Here is a 24,946-nt window from a genome sequence, read left to right on the forward strand (position 1 = left end):
GTAGCTTATAAATACCAAGTGAAAAAGTCCTAAATGTGAAACACTGAGTTAATTCTGGTATATCTTTCTGATATTGTTTCATTAAGAGATTAAACTGATTAATTCTCTGTAGTAAAAAGAAGCTCTTTTTGGACACTGCAATAGCAATTGTTCTGTGTAGAGCAGTTTATTCTGTTGTTTTAAAACTACGAAATGAGATGGAACAAGAATCTGGTGCTGTTCTTTGATTTGAGTAAGCCATCAGCTTTTTAGGTTAATGTTGCTATTTATCTGAATGCATATTTTCCTTAAACTAGCTACTTCCAGAGCTGTGGAATTTTTCATCAGGGATAAGTATGAGAAGAAGAAGTATTATGATAAAAATGCAATTAATGCCTTCAATGTAAGTAAACAGTTTCACCAAGAATCTGTCACTTTTCTTTTTTGAAAGCTACATAAGAGAAATGTAGAAAACATTACATATGTTAAAATGTCTTTAACAGTCTAAAACTTTTTGATAAAGCTAGATGCTTTCTTTTGTATCTCTTGAAAGCTATTCCTATGTTTTAAAAGTTCAACATATATTGTCTATTATGTTTGTAACAGCAAACTGTTATGATCCAACAAATAGCTTGCTTTTGACTCTTGATTGTATTTTTCTCTTTCAGTGATGGGTAGTTGTTCTTCAACAATATACAGTATAAAGTCCTTTCTGAGTATCTTTTTCCATGTTACAGGGATAAAATAGGATTACTATTTGTGGTGACTTTGTCTTCCCTCATTCTCTGTAATACTTTGATGAGAAATCCTGGGATGTTTTGGGCCCCTCTTCTGAATTCGAGACTGTTGCTCCCGGTGAGGTGCTCTGTAATAGCAAATGTGGGCAGTATGGCAAACCAGCTGTTCAATCATGTAGCTGTGTGTTCACTACAGTAAGTTGTGAGTGCTTTTCTGATGAAGAAGTTTTAAGAATGTCAGCCTTTACTCAAGTTCATAGCCTTGTTCAGTTTTTTTGGATGCACCTATTTCTAGGGCATAAAATCTAGCTTATATATTTTATTTATATAGGTTTATTTGTGCTTAAACACACACTCCTCTATATCTACATGGTTTAAGTATAGTCTAACACGTAACTTACTACTCCATCTTACTAGGCAGTGAACTTTGACAGGGAAGCGAGTTCAAGGGTGGATGTAAAGAGTGGGAGTTTATGCTGCCTTTACCATCTGAGAAAATGGCTCTTTGGATGATAGTTTCATTTTGAAGGGGAAAAACCCCAAACCTGGAAACTAAAGAAGTGTATTTCATTAAGCATTGGTGAAGTAGGGAGAAAATTGCTTTACTTAAGAGGTAAAATACAATTGTGATTTGAATTACACTGTCAGTTACGCTTCTTAACTTTTATTCTCAAGTAGGAAATGGGAAGAATCATTTGAAATTATGCTACTTCGTAACATTCAAAAGACTCCCAAGATCTTTCTAACAGAGAACCTAGATGTCTAATATAGTAGTCCACTGCTAGGAGTAATAAGATTTTGCTTTATCGTATTGCAAACTTATATGGATCACTTACCTGTCATAGCAGCGAGTATAGAATCCGCACAAGCTGAAGAGACGCATATTACTGCTGAGTAGGGAACACTATTTTATTTCGTCCTACTTGGGCTTTTCTTTCATTGACTGATGTAAATGACAATATGTCGGATATAGGAACAAAAGCTGATTATGAAATATTTAAGAAATAGACGACTCATGCACATGCACGTTCACCTGAATTTCTTCGAAGCCACCAAACATCAGGTTTGAGGTAGGCAATCTGAAATCAGTTATGGCACAATCTTAAAAGTACATGATACTAAATTGGCTGAACTAGTGTAGTGCCTATGGTCCTAGTTTGCTGCTGGTGTATTTGCCTACCCTCCTTGATTCTGAGCCCAGCCCAGCTCACATGTGCTTGCAGTGCTGTGACTGGTATTCAGTCATCATCTTTCAAGTGGGCCTGGGACTGACAGGGGAGAGGAAGAAAAGGTGCATTGGCAGGGAAGAGGGGAAGTTACCCTATACTTTCTGACACATGGAGGTCTGTGGAGAGTTTGAGAAGGGGGTGAGGACAGGAGTTCTGCGGGGTTTTTTTTTTTCTGTGCCGTTGTGCCGAGGGGTGGTGGCAATTTCTGAAGCTTTCCTCTTGCAGTCCTGATGACATCTGAGACACCTGCCTTCCTCCCACCCTGCCAGGAGGTGGCTAAGATTCCGAGGGAACTGAGGGGTAGCTCAGTCGAGGAAGGGGGAGATTGCTGCTTGTAGCATTCAGCTCTCTACCAAATGTTTTGGTAGCATCAAAGCGCTTGCTACTGTGATACTTTCATGAGTAACAGTCTTGTGAACTGTTCAGGTGAGGTGTCTGTGCTACATCATAGCAAGCTCTTTTTTTTTTTCTGGAAAATTGGTTTACCTCTCTTACTTTTGCAGAGAGCACTGTGTGTCCTATTTTTAATCAAAATCAACATTGCTGGGGTGACATGAACTTTTTGGCACATGTACTTTTTGTTAACACTTTTGAAATAGCAATGTTCCTCTACTGTGCTCTGGTGAGACCCCAGCTGGAGTACTGCGTCTAGCTCTGGGGCCCCCAACATAAGAAGAACATGGACCAGTTGGAGCAAGTGCAGAGGAGGGCCATGAAGATGATCAGAGGGCTGGAGCACCTCTCTTATGAGGACAGGCTGAGAGAGTTGGGGCTGTTGAGCCTGGAGAAGAGAAGGCTCTTGGGAGACCTTATGGTGGTCTTCCAGTACCTAAAGGGGGCTTATAAGAAAGATGGGGAGAAATTTTTTAGCAGGGCCTGTTGAAATAGGACAAGGGGTAATGGTTTTAGACTAAAAGAAGGTAGATTTAGATTAGATACAAGGAAGAATTTTTTTGCACTGAGGGTGGTGGAACACTGGAACAGGTTGCCCAGAGAGGTGGTAGATTCCCCATCCCTGGAAATGTTCGAGGCCAGGCTGCATGAGGCTCTGAGCGACCTGATCTAGTTGAACATGTCCCTGCTTCTTGCAGGGGGGTTGGAGCAGATGACCTTTGAAGGTCCCTTCCAACCCTAACTATCCTATGATACTGTGATTTTATGATTCTGCTTGCATTAGGACCAGTTTAAGTTGGAGATGTGTATATATGTTGTCATTTGGTAAAATGAATCCCTACTAAGTATGAGCAGCTAATACAGAACAGTGGAAACAGGCTTGCTGTGCCCTGTATGACCCCTAAAAGGGTTGCTTTCCTTAACCAGACAATTTCACTGAAGCGACATTTAAAAATTTAAGGGACTTTCTCACATTTCATCCACTGTTTACAAGTTGCTTGTGGTAAAAGCTTCCTGCAGCATATAAGTTGTTTTTTTGTTTTTTTGTTTTTTTTTTTTAATGCAGTACAATATTTCACTTGGCTTAATTTTGGTAAGATCGTAGCTTTTCAAGTTTGTCTAAGAATACAACATCTGTGTCAATGTACTCTGTCTGTTAGAGCCGAGGAGTATATGCCAAGGATCAGTTCTTGGTTCTGTGATTCTCAGGATTCTTTTGTTACAAAATTTTTATTTATAATTGTTAATTATATGAAATGCTTTGTTTTCTGACAAGATTGTTGTATTACTAAATTTGGATTTTAGATATATGCACTTTAATAACAAAATTAGCCAGCGCAGAGACCAGGAGTGCCATCAAACATGCAGACTAAAAATAGGTAAATATGAAAAATTAAATTATTTTTCTCACAGTTCACTGAAAAGCAATGTGGCATAAAGCTATGAGCAGAAAAAAGCATCTGCAGTTTTATTGGCTAGTTACATTTTAAATAGAATAATGCATTTAAGTAGAAATCCATTATACATTAGAAAAATCTAAGGCTGACAGAAAGCAGCTTGACTTCAAAAAATATTTAAAATCTATTAAAATGCATGGATCTCAGTTTTCTGATCTGTCATTATTGGGAAAATGTGAAATGCTGGTTCTGTATTGCTGCTCAGGACTAAATGAGTGGTACAGTTTACTCAGCTGTTATAAGTGGGGTATCAGTAAACAGCGACTCTCGTTTTCTTGCTGAGATACAGTGCAGGCTTGTGACTTGTTTATAGAAAGACCTGAGAGGCTGACACCCTTAAACAGTGGTGTGTTTGGTTTTTGTTCTTGTTTTTTTTTGTTGTTATTTTTTGTGATTTTGTTTTGTTTGGTGCTGGAAAACATTCTGGTATCAGTTAGGCCTAATTCTTAACCACAATCTTAGGCTTTAGCCTTGAGAAAAATCCTCTGGAATGTAGCAGGAATGGTAGCTCCAGGTAGAGAAACTATGGTGCTCTGGGTCAGGTTACGAGATCTAGGTAGGGAGTTTATCAAAGTGATCACACTATGTTTGTCCCTTGTTTTTGCAGATGTACTTTCACATGTACTTCTGGTGGAACAGAAAGCAGGAGCTCCAATTCAGAATAAGCAGCGTAGTTGAGGGGGAGAAGCCTGAGAAAAAAACATCAATGGAAATTATATATTCATTATTTTTTTACCAACACTGATAATACATTTAAAGTCAATCTGTTATTTTAAGGATATGATAATGTGGATGAGTTTTATGGGTGCCTTTCAGTTTTTTGGGGAATATTTATAGTTTTTTTTAGGTTTTACTTAGAACAGAAGCCTTCTTATTATTAGGAATTTTCAACAGTTATATATGCATTTACTGCTTCCTAATGTGGTAAGACAAGAAAAAAAAGTTTTAGAAAAATGTCTAACGATGCATTTGTAGAAATACTTTATTTCCATAGCATGGAAATATTACCATTTTTGAATTTTTTTCCATTTTGCTACAGTTAAAGCAGTGGTATTTATTTTTAAGTTTTATTCTGATCAATGTAAAGAAGAGAATTTTGAATAAATTAGCCTACCCAAGGAGGCAAACTGATTTTTTTTTTTTTTTTTATATAACTCATGGAGGAATCTTCAGATGCATGTCAGCTCTTTCAAAACCTCTTATGGTTGACATGATCTGTAAATACTTAGATAGAGTTGTAAGGTTGTGATATTGTGACTAAACTGTGAAGACAATTGTATGTTATTTATCATATGTTATTTATTGTATTTAGGAAAATGTATCCTTATTATTAAAGTATATTCGATTTAAGCAGTGTAGCTCATTACGGAGTTAGAAGTAGTATTTCTCAAGCCAGTGCCTATCATAATTCTCTCCCAGCATTAACAAAAGTCGTGCTGATATAAAAGATCAGCACTTCCTTTCCCAGAAAGTAGTTCATAGTCCTACTGTGGTGACACCTCATTTGGTCAAGACTGACTGCTTAAGAAACCCACATCTCTTAATCTGGCCAGCTGCCTTCCTGCTTTGCTTTGGTGTGATGTAATTTTGAAACATTCATGACTTCACGGGTTTTTTTTAATGCTTTTGATGAATGCTTAAATTAAAAAGAGAGAACCAATACAAGTAAAAGCACTTGAAGCTGGCAGGATGTTACTTGGAAATACATATTTGTCTTGTGTATAACATGTGTGATTTGGTATTGTTAATGACAGCAACTTATTTTACTCTTTGCATAATCAGCTTAGGAGCAGCAGTAGCTGTTAGCAGGTCAACTTACTTTAAATATCCTCAGCATAATACTGTCCTCCTAGAATTAATTTTCTGCCAAACCTCATCCTTTTTTTAGGCATACGTAGACTGTGAATGATGCAAAGTATAGCATAGAATCCAATAAAACCAACTTCACATAGTAGGGAAACTATTAGGGAGTCTTTATAAATGTGATGTATCTAAGATAGGGTAACACAAGCAATTTACTGTGCAATATGCTGTGCTGTTTGACTTGATTTATCCCTAAAAGCTTGTACAGTGCATTCGAGAGCTTGCATCACTACTGTAATTAACTGCAGATGGTTACCGTAGGTCAAGTGGTGTGAGGTAATTTTATATGTTAAAACTCTCCTTCAGGTGAGTGCTGACACAAAACTGTTCAGACTTGCAGCTGATTGTCACTTTCAAGCATAGGCAAATCCTTTCATATTCATCATAGAGGTTTTTGTACACAGCAATCCTAGAACTGTAGGGTAAAGCATGCAAAGCAGTTTCTCCTCTAACAATCTTAGTCCTGAAGACTCTTGTTAAATCTTTTCTTTGCTTTGGGCTCTCATTAAACTCCTTATGCTCCTTTAGTTTGCTGTCTCCTGGAGCACATCTTACAATTATACAAACATCTTTTGCAAAGAATCTGAACTTGTATACTTAAAAAAAAAGACTTGAAGGACTTTATCAGAATTGTTGCAGTAAATATAAGTGGGGTAAATATGAGCCTTGTTGGAGACACAAGACATTCCAAGATAATAAAATATAAAGCTGTTGTGATTTTTTATGAGAATAAAGTGCTTTACTATTTTAGAGAGACTCCTTATTACAACAGAAACAACTTCCGTAGTTCTAAGTCTGGAAATACAAAAGGAACTCCGAAATGGAAAAACACCATACAGGCTAGGCAGCTGTCTGCATTAACATACTCCCATTTTAGTCTTGGCGTTTGGTTTGGGTTCCCCCGCAACCCCTACAGCTTTTCTCTGTGTTCCTCTCACCAGACCTTAGCACAATTGCAAATTTTTTTTTTTTCTTTCATTTGTTTTTGTCTGGGATATATTGATAATTTTCTGGGTAACTTGGTATTCTCTTACTTCTTCATACCACTTTCTAATACTTCCAAGAAAACCATGAATGAAGATGGTGATAGTGAGCCAGAAAAGAGAAACTTGAGTTGGTAAGACTTCTAGCTACAGCTTGTGGTTATTGCAGTCTGTGTTTTTGCGTGGGGATTTAAAAAAAAGTCTTAATTTGCTCTGGTGATATTTTCTTGGAAGCTGTGGCAGATCCAGCTAGTCTTGGCTTTTGGACCAGATTCTTTTCCTAGTTCTCATGAAATGTGTTACCTGTATTGGGTAAACAATGTTTACAGTAGATTTCCTAACATCGCCAGCAGATGTAAGAGAAGTTTAGTGAATGGAAAATGGAATGTTTGCAGTTCATTAATAGAAATTCTATTACAGGCTGAAAAAATTACGTCATGGTATAATTCAAGGCTAATTGTCATCTTAGTTGAACTATCATAACTTTTGAAACTGAAAATGGGTGAAGTACAGCTGGGTGTGAATGCAGGATGAGGAGTGTTCTCATGAGTCTCTTCAGAATATCACAACAAATGCTCATGGGCAGACTGCTTTTTCCAGTGAAAGAGTGTATTTCAAGTGTTAACTCGCACTTGGAATTATCACAACACAGCAGTTACTTGACAAGTTCACTTTTGGGCCTCGTTGCTTTCCCCTGATTATCTAACTGATCCTAAGACAAAATAGTTGAATCCAGAGCTGAAAATGGAAGATTGTTGGAGAGATCACTTTCTGGTTTGGAAGAAGTTGTTTAGAGATTAGACTTGCCCATATTAGTGACTACAATAAAATCTGAAGAGTAAGACTGCATTGCTTCCCCTCCATACTTACATCTTAAGAAACAGGTAGGCATCGTCTGCTCAGCTAGTGTGAAGATGGTTCCTAGTTGTATAGGAATATCAGTGTGGAACAACCTACCAGTCTGGTAGTTCTTCATTTCAGAATTAGTAATAAGTTTTAAAAACAGAAATCCTGTTGTTTAAGAAAGAAAATATGCATTATATCATCTTTCTTGTCATTGTTAAAGAATTTAGCTGATCCCAAGGCTGCTTATCTACTTAATATTCCTGTCTAATTTCTGCTCATCCTTTAATAGGTTTATCACAGGTACCTGGAAGGATGTAGTGGCGGAATTTGCTGTTGTTGAATGGCAAACATTATGAAATGTCAAAGCCCTTGGCTTGGTACGGGTCTGAAAAAAGCTGATTAAAATGCATTGACCAGATTTCTGTACTTGGATGAGAGATGCTGCTTTACTTTTGGATTAAAAATAGAATAATTCAACATTGTGACTGTATTGGACATGCTGAAGTGCTCAACGGGCAACTTGACTTATCTTTAGCAGAAGTCATTTGTTCACTGTGGAAATAAGGCAGAAGTATGACAAGACCAGTGACTCCAGGAGTGGTGCTCTGCCTCTCCAAATACTTTGGGATATTTGTTTTTATGAAAGGAATGTCTGAACAGGGTATTCTTCTTGACTGATGATTTCTATATTGAGTCCCAAATACTTGTAATCAAAGCTATGCAACTGGTAAGGTGGAGGGACAGTTGTTAGTGAGGGTCATGGTCTTAGATCCAGTGGCCAAGAGAAATAGCAAACATTGCTTGTTTTAGATTTTTGGGAGTTAGTAAGAATGTCCCAAAATTACTGATTAAAGGAAGTAAGCTTTGAAGTAGATAATTACACAGTTTACCAATAAGCCAAGAGGAAATGTGTGATTTTTAGAAATGAGGATGTAGAAAGAATAGAATCTAAAATATGCTATTGAGTAACAGCTGCTGGGATGATTCTTTGAGACACAGGACTGCACTAATGAAGAGGTTTCTGGTACCCAATCCAAATAATTTAATTTGACTGTATCCACATGCTGCTAAGTTAAAAGCGTGCTAAAATTGCACAGAACTTCAGTAAATCAAGTTTGAAGCAGTCATATTTTCCAAATTAAAAAAAAACTTAGCACCTCCTCTGTGATGTAAAATAAAAACTGTAAAATGACAGTCTTTCTTAAACTATTGTTTATTTTTATGTCAATACAATGAGTCTTTTGCCATGCAAATAATGAGGAGAAGCAGTGAGGTCTTTGTGAGTGTGGACAAAGATTAGATATGTAGGTATTATCACGAACAATCTCTGCAGCTTTTAGTAAAAATAAGTATATAGGAGAAGACAGAGCAAAATTCTCAGAATTCATATGGAAATGGCCTTATTCAGGGTGAAGGGTGAATCAACTTCAGTGGATCCCAGATACTTTGAGTCTCAAAAATTATGAACTGGCACAATCTATTCCCCTACATGAAGTGGGAATATATTATCACATCCTGAAAATGTTTAAAGAATAGTAAACAAAGTTTCTGTATATAAGAAAGGGTGTGAATTACGTATGGAGCAGAAGTTTCGTAGACTGTCAAGTTCACTGAAGGAAAATAATGATGAGTCTACATTTTCCATGCTTTCCTAAGACATTGTATATAATTTAAGAAGTATTAACTTAGGCAACTGGATAAAATGTGATGTGAATTTAGAGATTGTGGTGGCATATTTTGCAGAAAGTTATCCTACAGAAGATTAAATCCATAATACATTTACCGCGCTAAAATATGTCACATGGACGTTTTAAGATGGTTAAATTGGGGTAAGATAAGATAGCGTACGTGAACAGTAAGTTTATAGTAGCTGACCTTCAGAAGCATTCAGTCATTGGTTTGGGTAGAGGTTATCAGTTACACCTCCTAATACTGCAAGAAACATAGTGGTTATTTTTTAGTGGTCTATGAAGAATTTGTGAATTAAATGATATGAAGTATTTTTTAAATATGCTAATGAAGATAGGCATCAATAGGAAGCACTGAAATACCATACAAGAATTATAACTTAAGGGCGGGAACAGTGAAAATAGGATAAATGATTTTGCAAGATCATGCTGTTAGAACGGATTGAATTATGGAGTCGCAGAATAGCTCAGGCTGGAAGGGAACTCTAGAGATCATCCAGTTCTTCCTACTCCAAGTGAGGTCAACTGGAGCAGGTTGCTTAAAGCCATGTCCAGCTGGGTTTTGAATATCTTCCAGGGCTGGAGACTCCACAACCTGTTCCAGTATTCAGCCACCCTCACAGTAAAAAAAAAGAAAAAAAAAGAAAAAAAAAGAAAAAAAAAAAGTCAGTGGAATTTCAGACTTCTTCCCTCCTTCCTGCCCCCCTCCACATATAGGTGTTATTAATAGTAAGTTAGTATTCTTATATTCCTTTCAGTATTTTGAGGATAGGCCTCTTTAAAAAATGGCAAGTAGTTGGTTGTATGTTTATATGCATATAATTGCAGTCTATAATTGCTACTGCTTTAAAATAAAATACTAATTTTAGTGGTGTCAACATTTGTTGGAGATGTACAGTAATAAAGTCAAAAGTCTGCTGAAATGAGAAAAACATGTAGTAGCTGAACTTAAAACTTGTTAAATGAGTGTAGAGTAGTCCTCTTCATTTAGCCTGTTTCCCCATATATTGTGTGCATATAAAATGGCCGCTTTAGAGCGCCTTTGTATTTGGTTCAGCTGCTAATTTCCTAAATATATTCATGTGGTTTGATAATACTGTAATTTTTTAATCTCTTGACTCTTCTGAGTGACAGCATCCTAAATTTCATATTTAAATTGACGCTTAATATAGGTTTCTAAAGCTTTAACTTGAATTCTTTTTAAGGAATAAAGGATAAGGATAAAAGGCTAAATAATAACACATACTACATCAAGAGCAGGGTTATGGAAAAACTGCAAGTACAAGTTGGTGAATACCTTATTTAGTACATTGGCCTTAATGACTAATACTGTTTGTATAACTGTTATCTACCATCAGAAATGTGTTAGTACACACTGAACTAAAGTAAAATCATTCAGAGATTTTGTGTGTTACATTCTCTGATAGCTTCATTTAATGCTTCTTTTAAGCTCTTTTTTTTTACTTGAAATAGTAGTCTGGTGCACAGACTACATCAAAGCCATTGGGCCAAATGCTGTTTGTATTGATGCTTTTACGTGAACTATGGATAGTGCCACTGCTAAGTAATAACTTGGTAAATACTATAGAAGTTTTTAATGGAGAAAATGGGGACAGGTAATGCATTGCTATGTAAGAGGGACAGGAAACCGGAGTAATATTGTAAACCTGCAGATCCCTTCTTTTCCAGTCTTGTTTTTTTTGTGAACCAAAGAGTTTCTCACAGGGCATAGCTGCAAGTGAAATCTTACAGTACTATTGCATGTGTGTCTGTTTTCTTGCTCAGTGCTGAGTGTATGTGATGCTTCAAATACAGTACAGAGTTTCATTATGCAAAATGGTTACTTTTACTTCATTAGCTTTCTAAAAAGGAGTCCCAAAACACAAACAATGGAAAGAGATTCAAGAATTGCTAAAAATGAAATTACTACAAGTCTTTTGGTCTGAAACATGCTCAAAATTTTGGAGACATACAAATGTGTGAACTTAAGAAACAGCTCCTTGCTTTTGTTCCCTCTTTTAGGCAATTCTGAATTAACTTCTTAATCAACAGACCACTCTTAAGGTAAAAACTAAAATGAAATATTCAGATGCTAGTTATCAGTTTGCAATACGCTCTTAATGCTCACAAACATGTCAACTTTATTCTTTTTCTAGCAGCAGGTGTGGTTGGTTGCAGGGGTTGCCATCAGTTTCGTCTGGTACTTTAAAGTGCCAGTAATCGAGGATGTCTTAGCTGACAGCTTTCCAGAGCGTAGTGGTAACATAAGTTATCAGAGTAGATCAATGCGTGCTTCTTTACTTGCCTTCTGGAAGATGACTGGAAATTGCTTTTTTGAATTTTGACATAGAAATTCAGATGAATTTACTACTTCACACATGTGGCTAAAACTGGAGGTGGTTTTGGTCACTTCTCTTTAGTGGTTGTGATGACAGATCTTACCCTTCATACCTACTTGTGCAGGTGTCTTTTTCCATTGGATCTAAATTAAACAAAGATATTTTCTGTCTTTCCTGCTCTCTGATCTTCAGAATTCTAAATTGGTGTCAGTATTGGCCAGTTTTTCTAGAAACTGATTCTTTAGCTTTTTTCTTTGTTTCCACTGGAATATAATAATTGGATTAAAACTGACACATTAGAAAAGTAATAACAGAAGACAGTTATTGCTGTGGAATAGTAATGACTTTTTTTTTTTTTTGCAAACCAGATTTTTTTTTTTTTTTTCTACACTAAAGAGGAGATGTCTGCTTGTAAACAACAGTATTTTATGTACTTGGACTTGGACCCAAGCATGGAGTAGATCTTCCTTTGCTGATGCTTCTGATCAAGCTTATAGAAACAAGTCATTATTAATAAAGGCTGATAAATACCAAATAGAAAACCCGTATGTTACTTTGTGGGATTACATAGTGCTACTTTTCAGTGATCTCTGTCTCCTAAAAAACAGTTTTAAAATTATTATTAATACCTTGCTTGGCAATCCTGAGTGGTGATCAGGGTTCTGCTATAAATATTTAAAGTGTGTTTGTGGATTCAGCTGATGAAAGGCGGATTCACCAGGACTGAGTGCAGCACTTACTCCAGGAGAGTTGGGTGCATTTATGTGTCATGGGTGAGTGGTTTGATCTGGGGTTAGTCTAACTTCAGCGCTCCCACTACTGGCCACAAATGTAGAAATAGGTCACTGAGCAGGTGTGTTCTCATTTGCCATTTGTTGGCAAGCTAATGATTCTCCTGACTACAAACTGGGAGCACCTCTATGAGCCACTTTGTCACCGCAGTAGTTCTGAAAACAAAGATTTACTGCAAATACAAGCCAGCAGCACACAACTTGTTGTGAACCGCTGTTTCTTACTGGTGTCTCATCTGTTCAGTAACTAATATCCCCCTAGCTAATGGTATATCAGCTCCAAAAACAGGACGTAGAAGGTATTAGTGCTAACTTTGCATGGACTAACCTGAGTTTTGGCAACCAAGTCCTCGGAATAGTGTCAAAGTTGTTAAGGGCTGGCTTTTTCTAGTGAGAAGGATTATTTGTTGAGGTTTTTGATAAACATCACTTTTGTGACGTGTGCTGCAGTTTGAAAATATGAACATACCACAACCTTTCAGAGTAACAGTTGGAGGACAGTACAAGGGAAAATAAAACCTATGAGGTTGTATTGACATCTCAGAATATCAAGCAGCTTCACTGATTTGCTAAAATGTGAGGTTAGTTCAGATTAAAAATGAACATTTTGATATCTCCTGAAAACCAAACACTTGATGACTAAGATGTTCGGTTTCTCTTCATGCTTGAAGAGAATACTAGCATCCATAATAATTAGCTGGATGTTAGTGAAGATTCAGTCTTCTATCTGAAAAAATCCCAAGATAATAAAAGAATATCCTTACATTGCAATGTTGTTATAGTTTTTAGTTATATTTGCTGCTACTTCTGGTACATGGACGTGGTGCAGCATGGAGGCAGACTAGGAGCGTAACAAGGGGCAATGCAAGGGCTCGATTCCAGCTGGAGAGTGCTGCCTTTCGCCTTTCTGCACTCAGCGTGGGCCCTGCTGGATTGCTGTGAGGTCAGGAGGCAGCTGGTTCAGTGCCAGCTGGGAACCTTAAAAGGGTTAACAGGTCAGCTGTCCCTTAAGCATTGGTTTGTCCCAGTGGCAAGTATTTATGCAGGCTTCTCTGATACCCTGCTCGGCTCTTGATACGCTGCACTGCCTAACCACTCACCACAGTGGACTGCACCAGCCTCTCCTTTAGTCCTTTTTTATGTTTAGGTTTATGCAGCTGCTCAGTTTGACTTCATTGGATTTTTTTTTTTTGTTCAGATTTCCTTATCTGGTACAGCATGGTAGATAACAAGTTTAACATGATGCAGTGGTGATAAAGCCGTTCAGCAGCCCAAACTCATGCTATTGCTTTCATTATATAAACTTAATCAGTTCTTTATACATTGTAATGTGTCTTCTCTCAAAGATTAACTTCAGTCATGTACCTTTTGTACTCTTGCTTAGTTGAATATTTGCATATGTGAAGTGTGCTTTCAAGTGCTGTTTTTTAGCCTGAAGTGAAGGTAGTGCAGCTGTTTATCTTTTACACTTGGGCAGACCAACACCAGACAGCAACTGCTTTTCACTCTCTCTCTTGCTTACAGCTTGCAGGATGTGTCTCCATTACTTGATTTGCAAAATTACTTTCAGACCTTCATAGAATTACCTTATCCTAGGTTAGGTAATACCTTAATTTATGAAGATTATATGCAGATTGAGAAGAACTATTATGGGAGGATGGAAATGTAACACAAACATCTATAGTGCTGATTTCCTCCCAACCCCTAAATTAAATTCTGCTTACCTGGTTCTATGTGGTGAGTAGCTGTTACCTGCTGTTCACCTGAGAGACCTAAAGCTTGTCGAGCTTAAATTCTCTTAATCTAAAGCATATGAAAGAATGAAAAAAAAAAAACCAAACCAACCCAAATCCAACTTTATCTTTAGAAACTTGAAAGTATACCCAAGATGTTCCGTTATCACAATTTCACACATATACCTTTAATTGAAATCTTAGTAAGAAACACGATGTTAGAGCTCATAGTTTAATTTATGTAGTTACCGAATTATTTTTCTGACATCTTTATTTGGTTATAATGTGGTGTAATTGGAGTAAACATGATCTCTGTGTTTCTATAGCAACAGAGTGCTACAGTTTTTCAAACTGCTTCATTGCACCACATGTAGAATTGTAGAATCATAGAATCGTAGAATGATTAGGGTTGGAAGGAACTTTCAAAGGTCATCTAGTCCAACCCCCCTGCAAGGAGCAGGAACATCTCCAGCTAGATCAGGTTGCTCAGAGCCTCATCCAAGTTGGCCTTGAATGTTTCCAGAGATGGGGCATCCATCACATCTCTGGGCAACCTGTGCCAGTGTTCCACCACCATCATTGTAAAAATTTCTTCGTTATATCCAGTCTGAATCTACCTTCCTCTATTTTAGAATCATTACACCTTGTCCTATCACAACAGGCCTTGCTAAAGAGTTTGTCCCCATCTTTCTTATAAGCTCTCTTTAGGTACTGGAAGGCCGCTATAAGGTCGCCCTGGAGTCTTCTCTTCTCCAGGCTGAACAGCCCCAACTCTTCCAGCCTGTCCTCATAGGAGAGGTGCTCCAGCTCTCTGATCATTCTTGTGGCCCTCCTCTGGACTCGCTCCAACAGATCTATGTCCTTCTTATGCTGGGGACTCCAGAGCTGGATGTAGCACTGCAGGTGGGGTCTCACCAGAGCAGAGTAGAGAGGCAGAATCCGCTCCCTCAACCTGCTGGCCATGCTTCTTTTGATGGAGCCCAGGATGTGATTGTCTTTCTGGGCTGCAGGGGTGCATTGTCGGTTCATGTTGAGGAGAAGGACTAGTACCCCCAGGTCCTTCTCATCAGGGCTGCTCCCAATCCATTCTCCACCCAGCCTGTATTTGTGCCTGGGATTGCCATGACCCACGTGCAGGACCTTGCACTTGGCCTCGTTGAACTTCATGAGGTTTGCATGGGCCCACCTCTCCAGCTTGTCAAGGTCCCTCTGGATGGCATCCCTCCCTTCCAGCATGTCGACGGCACCACCCAGCTTGGTGTCGTTGGCGAACTTGCTGAGGGTGCACTCTATTCCACTGTCCATGTTACTGACAAAGATGTTGAACAGGGCCGGGCCCAATACCAACTGCTGAGGAACACCACTCATCACTGGTCTCCACATGGACATTGAGCCATTGACCACCACTCTCTGACTGTGGCCATTCAGCCAATTCCTTATCCACTGAGTGGCCTGTCCTTCAAATCCATGTCTCTCTAGGTTAGGGACAAGGATGTCGTGCAGGACTTACTTGCACAAGTCCAGGTAGATGACATCAGTTGCTCGTTCCTTGTCCATCGATGCTGTCACCCTGTCATAGAAGGCCACCAAATTGGTCAGGCACAATCTGCCCTTAGTGAAGCCGTGTTGGCTGTCACCAGTCATCTTCTTGTTTTCCATGTGCCTTAGCATGGTTTCCAGGAGGATCTGTGTCACGACCTTGCTAGGCACAGAGGTGAGACTGACTGAGCTGTAGTTCCTTGGGTCTTTCTTGTTCCCCTTTTTAAGAATGGAGGTTAAATTTACCCTTTTCCAGTCAGTGGGTGGATTGCTACCATCAAATACGATGGACAGTGGCTTGGCAACTTCATCTGCCGGTTCCCTCAGGACCTGCAGGTCCATCTCATCGGGTCTCATCGACTTGTGTACCTTCAGCTTTTCTTCTTGTTCTTGAAGTCCCTGGCCAGTTTTAATTCTGTCAGGGCTTTAGCCTTCCTTACCCGATCCCTGGCCACTTAGACAACCTCTCTGTAATATGTCCTTGATTCCAATCTCTGTAGGCTTCCCTTTCCCCTTTCCATTGGTCCACGTGTAGCTTATTCATCCATGCAGGTCTCCTGGCATTTTTACCTGACTTGCACTTCACTGGGATGCATCTTTCCTGAGGTTGGAGGAGGTGCTCCTTGAATATCAACCAACTTTCCTGGGCCTCTCTTCCCTCCAGGGCTGTATCCCATGGCACTTTACCCAGCAGTTCCCTGAAAAGGCCGAAGTCTGCTGTCCTGAAGTCCAGGGCAGAGGGCTTGCTACGTGCCCTCCTCGCTGCCCTAAGGATCTTGAACTCCACTATCTCATGTTCACTGCAGCCAAGGCTGCTCTTGAGTGTCACGTTCTCCACCAACCCCTCCCTCTTGGTGCAAACAGGGTCCAACATAGCACCTCTCCTCGTCGGCTCCTCTGTTACTTGCAGGAGGAAGTTATCATCCATGCATTCCAGGAACCTCCTGTGCTTTGTGTTGTCCTTCCAACAGGTATAGGAGTGGTTGAAGTCTCCCATGAGGACCAGGGCTTGTGACTGTGAGGCTGCTCCTCTCTGTCTGTAGAAGGCCTCTTCTGCTTGGTCCTCCTGGTCAGGTGGCCTGTAGCAGACCTCGACTGTAATGTCACCTGTTCCTGCCCTCCCTTTAACCCTTTAAGGATTCTGTTTCATATTTCTGCCGGTAAAATTTGCTTTAAAAATTAAACCTTATAAATATATTTCCTGAAGCTCTATACCACTTTCCAGGATAAGCACAGTTTGAGAGTTTGTAAAAATACTGAGTATATATATTCTATGGATACTCCAGCTATATAAGCTATTGTACTGGTAAGATTTTTCTGTAAGAAATATGGAGTATTTAGACGAGGCAGGTTTTTGTTTTTTTTTTTTTTTTCAGTTTTCACTTACCTTTTAGTGGAAGCTGTTGTTTGTTTGTTTGTTTAAAAAACTAAGTAAAAACATGTCATTAAATTGGTTATTTTGATCCAGTATGATCACCTGCTCTGTAATAGCTTTGTTTATTTTTAAATTTTCCTTATAGATAGTAGATACAGGATGGTGTAGAAGTGTTAGCTTTATAGCTCTGAAGATTTACATGTTTGGTGAATGTAATTCAGTTGTATTTTTGTAGTAAGTGGAACAGAAAGATAATGTTTCCATTAAAGTGATCAACTATGCATAAAGAAATAGGATAGAAAAATGTATGAAAATGCATTTGGAGAAATCCTGTTTTCTTGAGCAAACTGCATCTGCTGCATGTATAACTTAGACCTTTTGGATAGTTCTGGAAGTCTAGTGGTGATAATAGCAATTTGGCACACTGATTCCTAGAAGAGAAGTATCGCCTCTCTGGAAGGTCTGGCATCCTCTTGCTAGGATGCGCTTTGTGTTAACCCTAAGCTCTTTACTCATTTGGAGTGCTCTTAGGGAAGAGTTAATTAGAACTTTAATTAATGTCTAACTTTCAGAGTTATTTTGCATTCCTCTTAATAAAAATATTCTGTTACAGTGAACAAGAACAAAGGCACTCTCTTCTCTCCCCCTCCTCAGGGACAGTGTGCCTTCATGCTTCAGGACATTAATATTTCAATAGTCACACTGGATAAAATTGAACAATGGATGAAACCTAATTATTTTTCTTAGGCCTGTGATATGATCTTATCCAGGTTCATTTTCTTATATTCTATTCTAGTGAATTTCATTATAAGTCACTCATTCCTGCCTGACAAATTTCCTTTTAAAATCAGACTGATAAAAAGAAAAAAAAATAAAAAAGGAAATACTTTGTTGCTTTTTGTTGCCTTTTTTTTTTTTCTATGCTGTATTTTTTCCTTCACTTTCAGAATTATGGGGGAGGGGGAAGAAAATCATGTCTCTCAGCTGCTGCTGCTCCCTGCTTCCCTTCCCAGCTGTTCTTGCTTATTTTCTTTCTCATTTCTGTCCTCTGTTTTGTACAGATATCCTCTTCTGATGCTGCTCAGCCTTTGGCATCCTCTCCTTCTCTGCAAGCTGCTGCTGAGAAGAGCAAAGCAGAGGTATAGTGTTTTCGGCTGTAAGGTTACTGCTTTGCACCAATGTTTTCATTTCTATAGAGTAATTGCACAGAGCTAACTAGAGAATACAAATTGCTGGTGATACTTCAGACATTTAGGATATCTCTCTCCCCCTTGCTTCTTGGACTAGATAAATGAGAAGAACCAATGCAGTAGGACAAAGCACATAGGTGATTGCTACCTCTTAATGTTTATATGTCGAAATTCTGGTTCTGCTCTGCTTTAGTGTCACAGAACTGTGGAAACACCATTTTGTTCCTGTCTAATGGACATGAGTAACGTTATCCTGTCTCCTTGAGAATAATTTTTGGTATTTTTATACCATATTTGTATTTTTTTTAGTATATATTACTTGCTTGTTTCAGAATCTAAATTATCAGTACTGTTGCAGCCATTTAGGTCAATCTCCTTGGAGATAAATGTAGAATTAATTTGTTGACACTTCTGTTAACTCATACTGATTTTAATATCCCTTCTATCTGTGATATGTGTGTTTGTGCTGACATTACATTTACTGTTTAGAAGGACCTTTGAAAAACTTAACACACAAATAAGTAGTAGATGAGGCATTGTTTCTATGAACTATTACTAAATGTCGCAATTTGCAACGATAATGAAATACATTGTTTTAGAATGTGAAGGCTCTTTTGGATACTTCACTCTAAATTGAGACTGCGTACAGTACATGAAATAACTTCTGATCTAAATATAAATCATGTTTTTCTTTTAAATACAGAAAATGTGGCCAGATGTTATAGACTGTTTTAGTTCAGCTATATTTAAACATCAATTAAAATTTAAATGACAGTGTCATGGACTAGACCACAAGCCTTGGTGAATTTGACATGTTTTTTAAGTTATACCAGAAATAGCAGCAGCCACTTAGAATGAAACTCACTTTTCCTTTCTTACCCGTCTCTCTTGATGCATTCCAATTTGAAAGTTCTTCTGTGTAACTAGTGTGCCATGTTAGAAATTAATCTTGAGGGGAAAAAGCGAATAATTTTTGCTTAGAATTTAAGACCAGTATAAAGCCAATTTCATTTTATTATCTTCGTAGTGCTTTTTGACTGCTTTTGCAAGTAATGAAGCACTTGGGTTGAAGTTCTGGCATGAATGAATACAGCATCTGAAAAATGTTTTTATTTAGTCTGAATTCATTTTTATCTAGTGGAGCTGAATCAGAAAGCTTGCCTAGTGAAATTGTGACGCATGAAGATAGAGGACTTAGGGATTTTTGAGTGTACAGCGAAAATGAAGTGAATGAAAGTAAACTTGCTGGGAATCGAGAGAGTTCCTGTAGGCTTTGTGAGATGTGGAAGCAGAAACATGGATGAACAGTTTAAGTCTTCATGTTTTCACTACGAAGCTGTCAGGGATTTGTTAAGCGCGATGAGAGAATTTATTTATATTTGATAACTTTTATGGAGTGTTTGCAAGATGAAACTTTCTGCAAGACCTCCTCATTCTTGAAGTACTCAAGAACAAGTGTTTCCAGATACTTTTTCCTCTGGAAGTGAGGTTTCTCTAACAAAACATATTTAAAAATAATTGTTGGAAGTCAAACTGGAAATCAGGACATCCTGAGGATGATCACATGCAAAAATTTTAACTCTGCTTTTACTTAAATATATTCAAGTAAACTTAAAGTAGTATATTTGAAAAATAAGTGTATTGTTATGACACTTCTAACAACCTTTCCCAGGAGGAGAGGAAACAAATCGTAGTTGCCTTAAGATGCAGAATAGCTTCCATAGGGGAAGATATTAGATTTGTTTAAATTATTCAACTTGGGAAGATTGGAGTGGGGACTGGAGACAGGGAATGAAGACTTCTGGAAGAATGACTTCTCTGACAGTATATTTGTGTGTAGTACATGATTATGGCCCAGGACTTGCGGAGTATTTAGAATGCAGGTTGGTACTAGAATCAGTGACATAGTAGTGAACGAAAGACTCAGCTTCGTTTGAAAGGCTTGGCTCTGCATTTGTGAGCTTAGTTCAGTAAGCCTGTAAGTCTCAGGTTATTCCAGTGGTCTCAAAACACTGCTCTATACTTGTACCAGTCATACAAACTTTTTCTTGAACACCTGGCACTGCCACAGGTGAGATACGGTGTTGGCTGGACCTCTGGTTTAGACTACTATGCTCATTTTTGTGTTCCTAATGTTCACTTAAATCTAAGCTGATCTGTTTCTTTTCTTTGAAACAGACATTCTAAATTTCCTTTTTCTGCAGTTTCGTGGCTGGTCATTGCTTCCTGCTGCTTGAGTGACACCCACATTTAAGCAGGTCCTTGGCGTGATCATTTCACTTTCCAGGACCTGAGTGTTCAGGTTAATAATACCTGGTGAAATAATTCACAGGGATTAGTTCGGACTTGAGTGACCTCAATTGAGTAACCCAAATCCATCTGGTAAATATGGTGAAAGTTTTGAAAATTGATTATTTGAAGTTGTGAAGAATGTGTTACTTGAGTCCACTGTGCCTGATTCCTCCCAAAAAAAAAAAAAAAAAAAACAGAAAAAAACCTCATCATCTTAGTGCTATAGAACTATTTTAACCAAATGTCATGTTACACAGATTTTAAAAGTATATATATTGGATGTTAAAAAGAAAAATAAATTCTTTTTGACAGAAACATGTAGCCTAGTTAGCTGTTTTATTTTTAATACTGAAGCTACATGGACAGTTATCTAACCTCTTCAAGTATACTCACTAGTACTGTGCTGCAGTTGTACAAGGTAAATGCAGACAGATTGCTAGGTCTAAAAATCACTACTAAGACTGTCAAAGCAATTGCTGGCATAAAAAGTCTGTATCTTCTGTATGTTACGATGCCTTAAGGAATATTTTATGCTTTTCTTCAGTCAGGCTGGATCTGATATTGCCCCATTTATTCATTCAAAACTAAAATGAAAAAACTTCTTTAATGCCATTATGATGTCTTCAAAGTAAAGAGATCCCTTATGTTTTCTCTTTTTGGAACAACTTAATGTCTTATGACTCAGCGTGCCAGTCATCTTGTCCAAGTCAGCTTTTTACATTCATTAGTGTTTTTTAAAGACTATTAGATTAGCTTGTAAAATTAGAAACTGTCTGCAGAAAGCTGCAAGCAAATTACTTTACTGTATTCTTCAGCCAAAGAGACTGGCATCTGTCCTAATGACGGAGATTATCGATTAATGGAGTACCTGTAGATTTTTTTTTTTTTTTCTTTTCAGATCTGCTTAGCTTAGGAGAAGCAACACTTTCTTTTTTCCTTCTGCTTATAGGAAGAAATACAGATGAGCAGGTGAATGTCGTAGTTTAGTTGTCTTTGTTCTCTCTCTCATTATCCTGCTTTGGTTTTATTAATAATCAATTGAAATAGTTTTCCCCAGGTCGAGTCTGTTTTGCCCATAACAGTACCTGATGAATGATCCCTGCCTGTCATTATCTCAAACCTCGAGCTTTTTGTTATATTTCTCTCCTCCATTCTCTTGGAGGGTGGGGAGAGTGAGTGAGCAACTGTGTAGCTTGGTCCTGAGTTGGGACTAAACTACGACAGTGAAATAGTAAATTTCTTAAATTCTCAAAGTTACGATACATTCAGTAGTACTACTTGAGCAAAATTAGTCACTTCTGGAAGCAGAGCAGATAGAAGCATGAACTCTGAATTGAAAGGGAGTAACTGAAGATCTCTGTTTGTTATTCTGTATGACTGTGGCCATTTGGTGTTTGCAAATGCATTGTTACTGAATACTAGCAACAAGCTGTTGTTTTGTTTTTTTTACAGAAGGAAAAAGAAAAAAAGAAAGAAGAGAAAAAGAGGGAGAGAGAATCAGAAAAACCATCAAAACAATTAGTAGTTGAAAAGGTAAGAATAGCTTGTTTCTTCCAGTTATTTAAAAATTACACATTGTATTAGACATATACAAAGACTGGGGAAAAAAAGAAATGTTTAATATATGTGTATTTATAGATGTGTGTATGTATGAATGTAATCTGGATAATCCACATGAATGGTTTCCTCATGCTTTTGCTTGCATACTGAAGTTGGTTGACCATATGATGAGGAGTGTATTTGGGGGAGGAGGGAAGTGAGTTAAGGTTTGTTAAGATTTAAGCTCATGCAGTTAAGGTTTTTAAGATCTACCATTGCTGTTCTTGCACAGAAAATTTTCAATTTTATTGAGCGCTGTATGGTCAATTAATACTATCTTTTATAAATGTACGTGTATTATTTATAGAATTGAATTAATACCTGTAGTCTAGGTAACTTGAAAATATTAATCTAGATCATGTCACAAAACGTGACAGACAAACCGGTTAAGGTGCTTCTTCACGCAGTTATATTGAAGCATAATGAGCAGCCTTAGCAATGTAGGTACGATTAAATCATGTAGACTTCTATACAGAGTTAATAAACAAAAATTGAATGGATATTTAAGTATTAAATGCAATAATTTCTTCTAAGACAGATGTCCTCTATCAGATGATGTGAATCCATTAGTGTGTTCTGATCTGCAGCGTAGGCTGCAGGATGCATTGAAGTCTCCATCTGTCAGTTTATTCCCCAATAGTCCTCTGTTACAATTATAAAAAATGTTATGTATTCATACACTATGATTGCAGATGTATTTCTAGTTCAGTTTCCAAATAGAAGTTGTTTATTTTGCATAATGAAACAGGATACAAAAGTGTGTGCGTGCTTGGAGGGGCAAAAAGCCCCTCCTCAATACAAATATGTTTTTTCTGAAATTGGAAAGCAGTTTTGGAAAAAGTTAGGGCAGAAGCAAACTTTGTTATGACAATATGCATAGCTTCATTGAGCTAGTGGAAAAGGATGTCGTTATTCATATGGTAGGAGGTTAAAGCATATCAATGGATGACAATAAAAATATTTAAATTGTTGATTATTGAAGTGTTACGAGGACATCCTATCAAATTGAATGTTTTATTCTGGTCCTTGAACAAAATACTTTAGTTATAAAGGCTAAAAACATTGCTGTGGTTTGGAAATCCTAACTTTCTGAAGCCCAAAGGTCTAGTTGTGGTCTAGAGGAGAGAGGATTTCCCTTTGCAAGGATGCCTGAACCGTGTCGTGTAACTGGGAATACTTGGTCTGGTGAGGAGAAAAGATGACAGCGCATAGTTGCAGCTGAGGGGCTACTCTAATACTTGAAATAAAAAACAATTCAAATGCCACTGATTAGATTTATATTTGAAATGTCATTAAATTACCAGTTAATGATTAAGCAAATAAAAAGAAGTATTTTGATTTTAAATGCTTGTACTACAAAATGTGGAATTTGGTAAATATATCTGCCTTAGTTAATAGTGCTGTTGTAAGAGCTGCAAAGTGTTTGAAATACTGTAGCATATTTTGTTTCATTATTAATGTATCAGCACTGATTGCTCAAATGGAACTCATCTATGTGTCATCTTTTTAATTTAAGGGATTCTTTAACCTCGAGCTTTTCAAGGTTTTTAAGGATCATTCAAAATAAACTGTTTTTAGACACAGCCTGTACACTTTACGTATTTTCAAATCACAATCACTTTCTAGAATCCAAAGGAAAGAGACCTATATCAAATGCTTGTGTTTCCATTGGAAAATACTGGCAAAAGAGAAGACCAAAAGGTTTTATTTTTATATATGGAATAGTACATTGCTGCTTTTCTGGTGTCGCTCTGCTTCAGAGAGCTGATAAGCATTAATTAAGCATTCTTAGTTTGACTAATAATGATACGCTTCAGATCCGGCTAGAGACTGTCTGTAGGATATTTTAAATATTGCACGTTGAATCAGTAGGGGAGTGCTAGCATCTTGACCATAGTATCATGTTTTCAGCAACCACGTCAAGCAGTAGATGGCTGTTTATCCCAGCTCTCAGCTTTCTGGAGAAGGAAACAGAATATGAAAAGTTTTTGAACACTTCATGTGTGAAGTCACTGGTTGCCTTTATTGAAGGCATGGTATATCTCCAGTCTAGACATTCCAGGCTTGGGAAGCTAATGAATTAAAACTATGTGGCCAAGCAATTGGCAGTTATGCCACCATTTTGAGACTTCTCCTGATTAAGGTAATTCAAGCAGTGTTTTAGCCATCCTGTAGAGGAATTGATAAAGATGGAAAAGGTGACAGACTTTGAAGCAGTAAAAAGTTGAAAATGAAGCTATAGAAAACTTCAGATCTCTTTAAAAGTGTCAGATACTCTTGCAAGCCTTAAGTTCCTAGTATCTTCTTTTTTGAGTTTAAGTTTCTTAGCTCTTAAAACAAGAATACGCATCCTAAAAATTTAAAATGTTCACATTCGAGTCTTATGTTCTGATCTCTGCTTTATAGCACTGACTAATCGGCTCGTACGTCCGCGTAGGAGCCTTTCTCCGGTGACTAATTGATCTTTAGCCTTTAATAAGCTGAATGTCTAGAACGGTTTCTGTTGCATTTTCAAATATTGCTGAAAGCTTGTGTTCTGGTTTTGTTAGTGAGGGGGGGCCTAAGGTGGTAGCTTCTGTAGGAAACTGCTAGAAGTTGCTCCCCTTTGTTCAGTGGACTCGGCCGGGCCTAGGGCGGACCCGCTGCTGGCCAAGGCCGAGCCAATTGGTAGCAGAATGTCCCGTGATAATGCCTCTGCGATAACGTATTTAAGTAGGGGAAAACAGGAAAAAGAGGGGAGAAGATGTGAAGCAGCTGAGTGGGGGGCAGAGAGGGGGAGGCATGAGCCTCATGGGCCTTGCAGGCCTCACCCTCTGGCCTCCCGCCGGGCAGCCGACTGGGCCCAACTCGGCCCGGCCCGGCTGCAAGAAGTGGAGAGGAGATGAGAAGTGAATAAGATGTAAAAAGGATCCT

At 38.0% G+C, this 24,946-nt stretch overlaps 1 protein-coding gene across 2 annotated transcripts in view; it reads left to right on the forward strand.

The window, feature by feature from the left end:
* Positions 1-24,946, forward strand: part of SMAP1 (small ArfGAP 1) — a 103,119-nt gene that overhangs the window by 35,376 nt on the left and 42,797 nt on the right. The window contains exons 4-6 of one of the 2 annotated variants that reach the window (XM_086744196.1): positions 307-382; positions 18,014-18,091; positions 21,887-21,967. In XM_086744196.1, coding sequence (XP_086600322.1) covers positions 307-382; positions 18,014-18,091; positions 21,887-21,967 — 235 coding nt within the window. The remainder of the gene's footprint in view (positions 1-306; positions 383-18,013; positions 18,092-21,886; positions 21,968-24,946) is intronic. The other variant, XM_086744197.1, reaches the window with a different exon arrangement.

This window comes from Chlamydotis macqueenii, chromosome 3, assembly GCF_036417535.1.
Source record: "Chlamydotis macqueenii isolate bChlMac1 chromosome 3, bChlMac1.mat, whole genome shotgun sequence".
Taxonomy (NCBI): Eukaryota; Metazoa; Chordata; class Aves; order Otidiformes; family Otididae; genus Chlamydotis; species Chlamydotis macqueenii.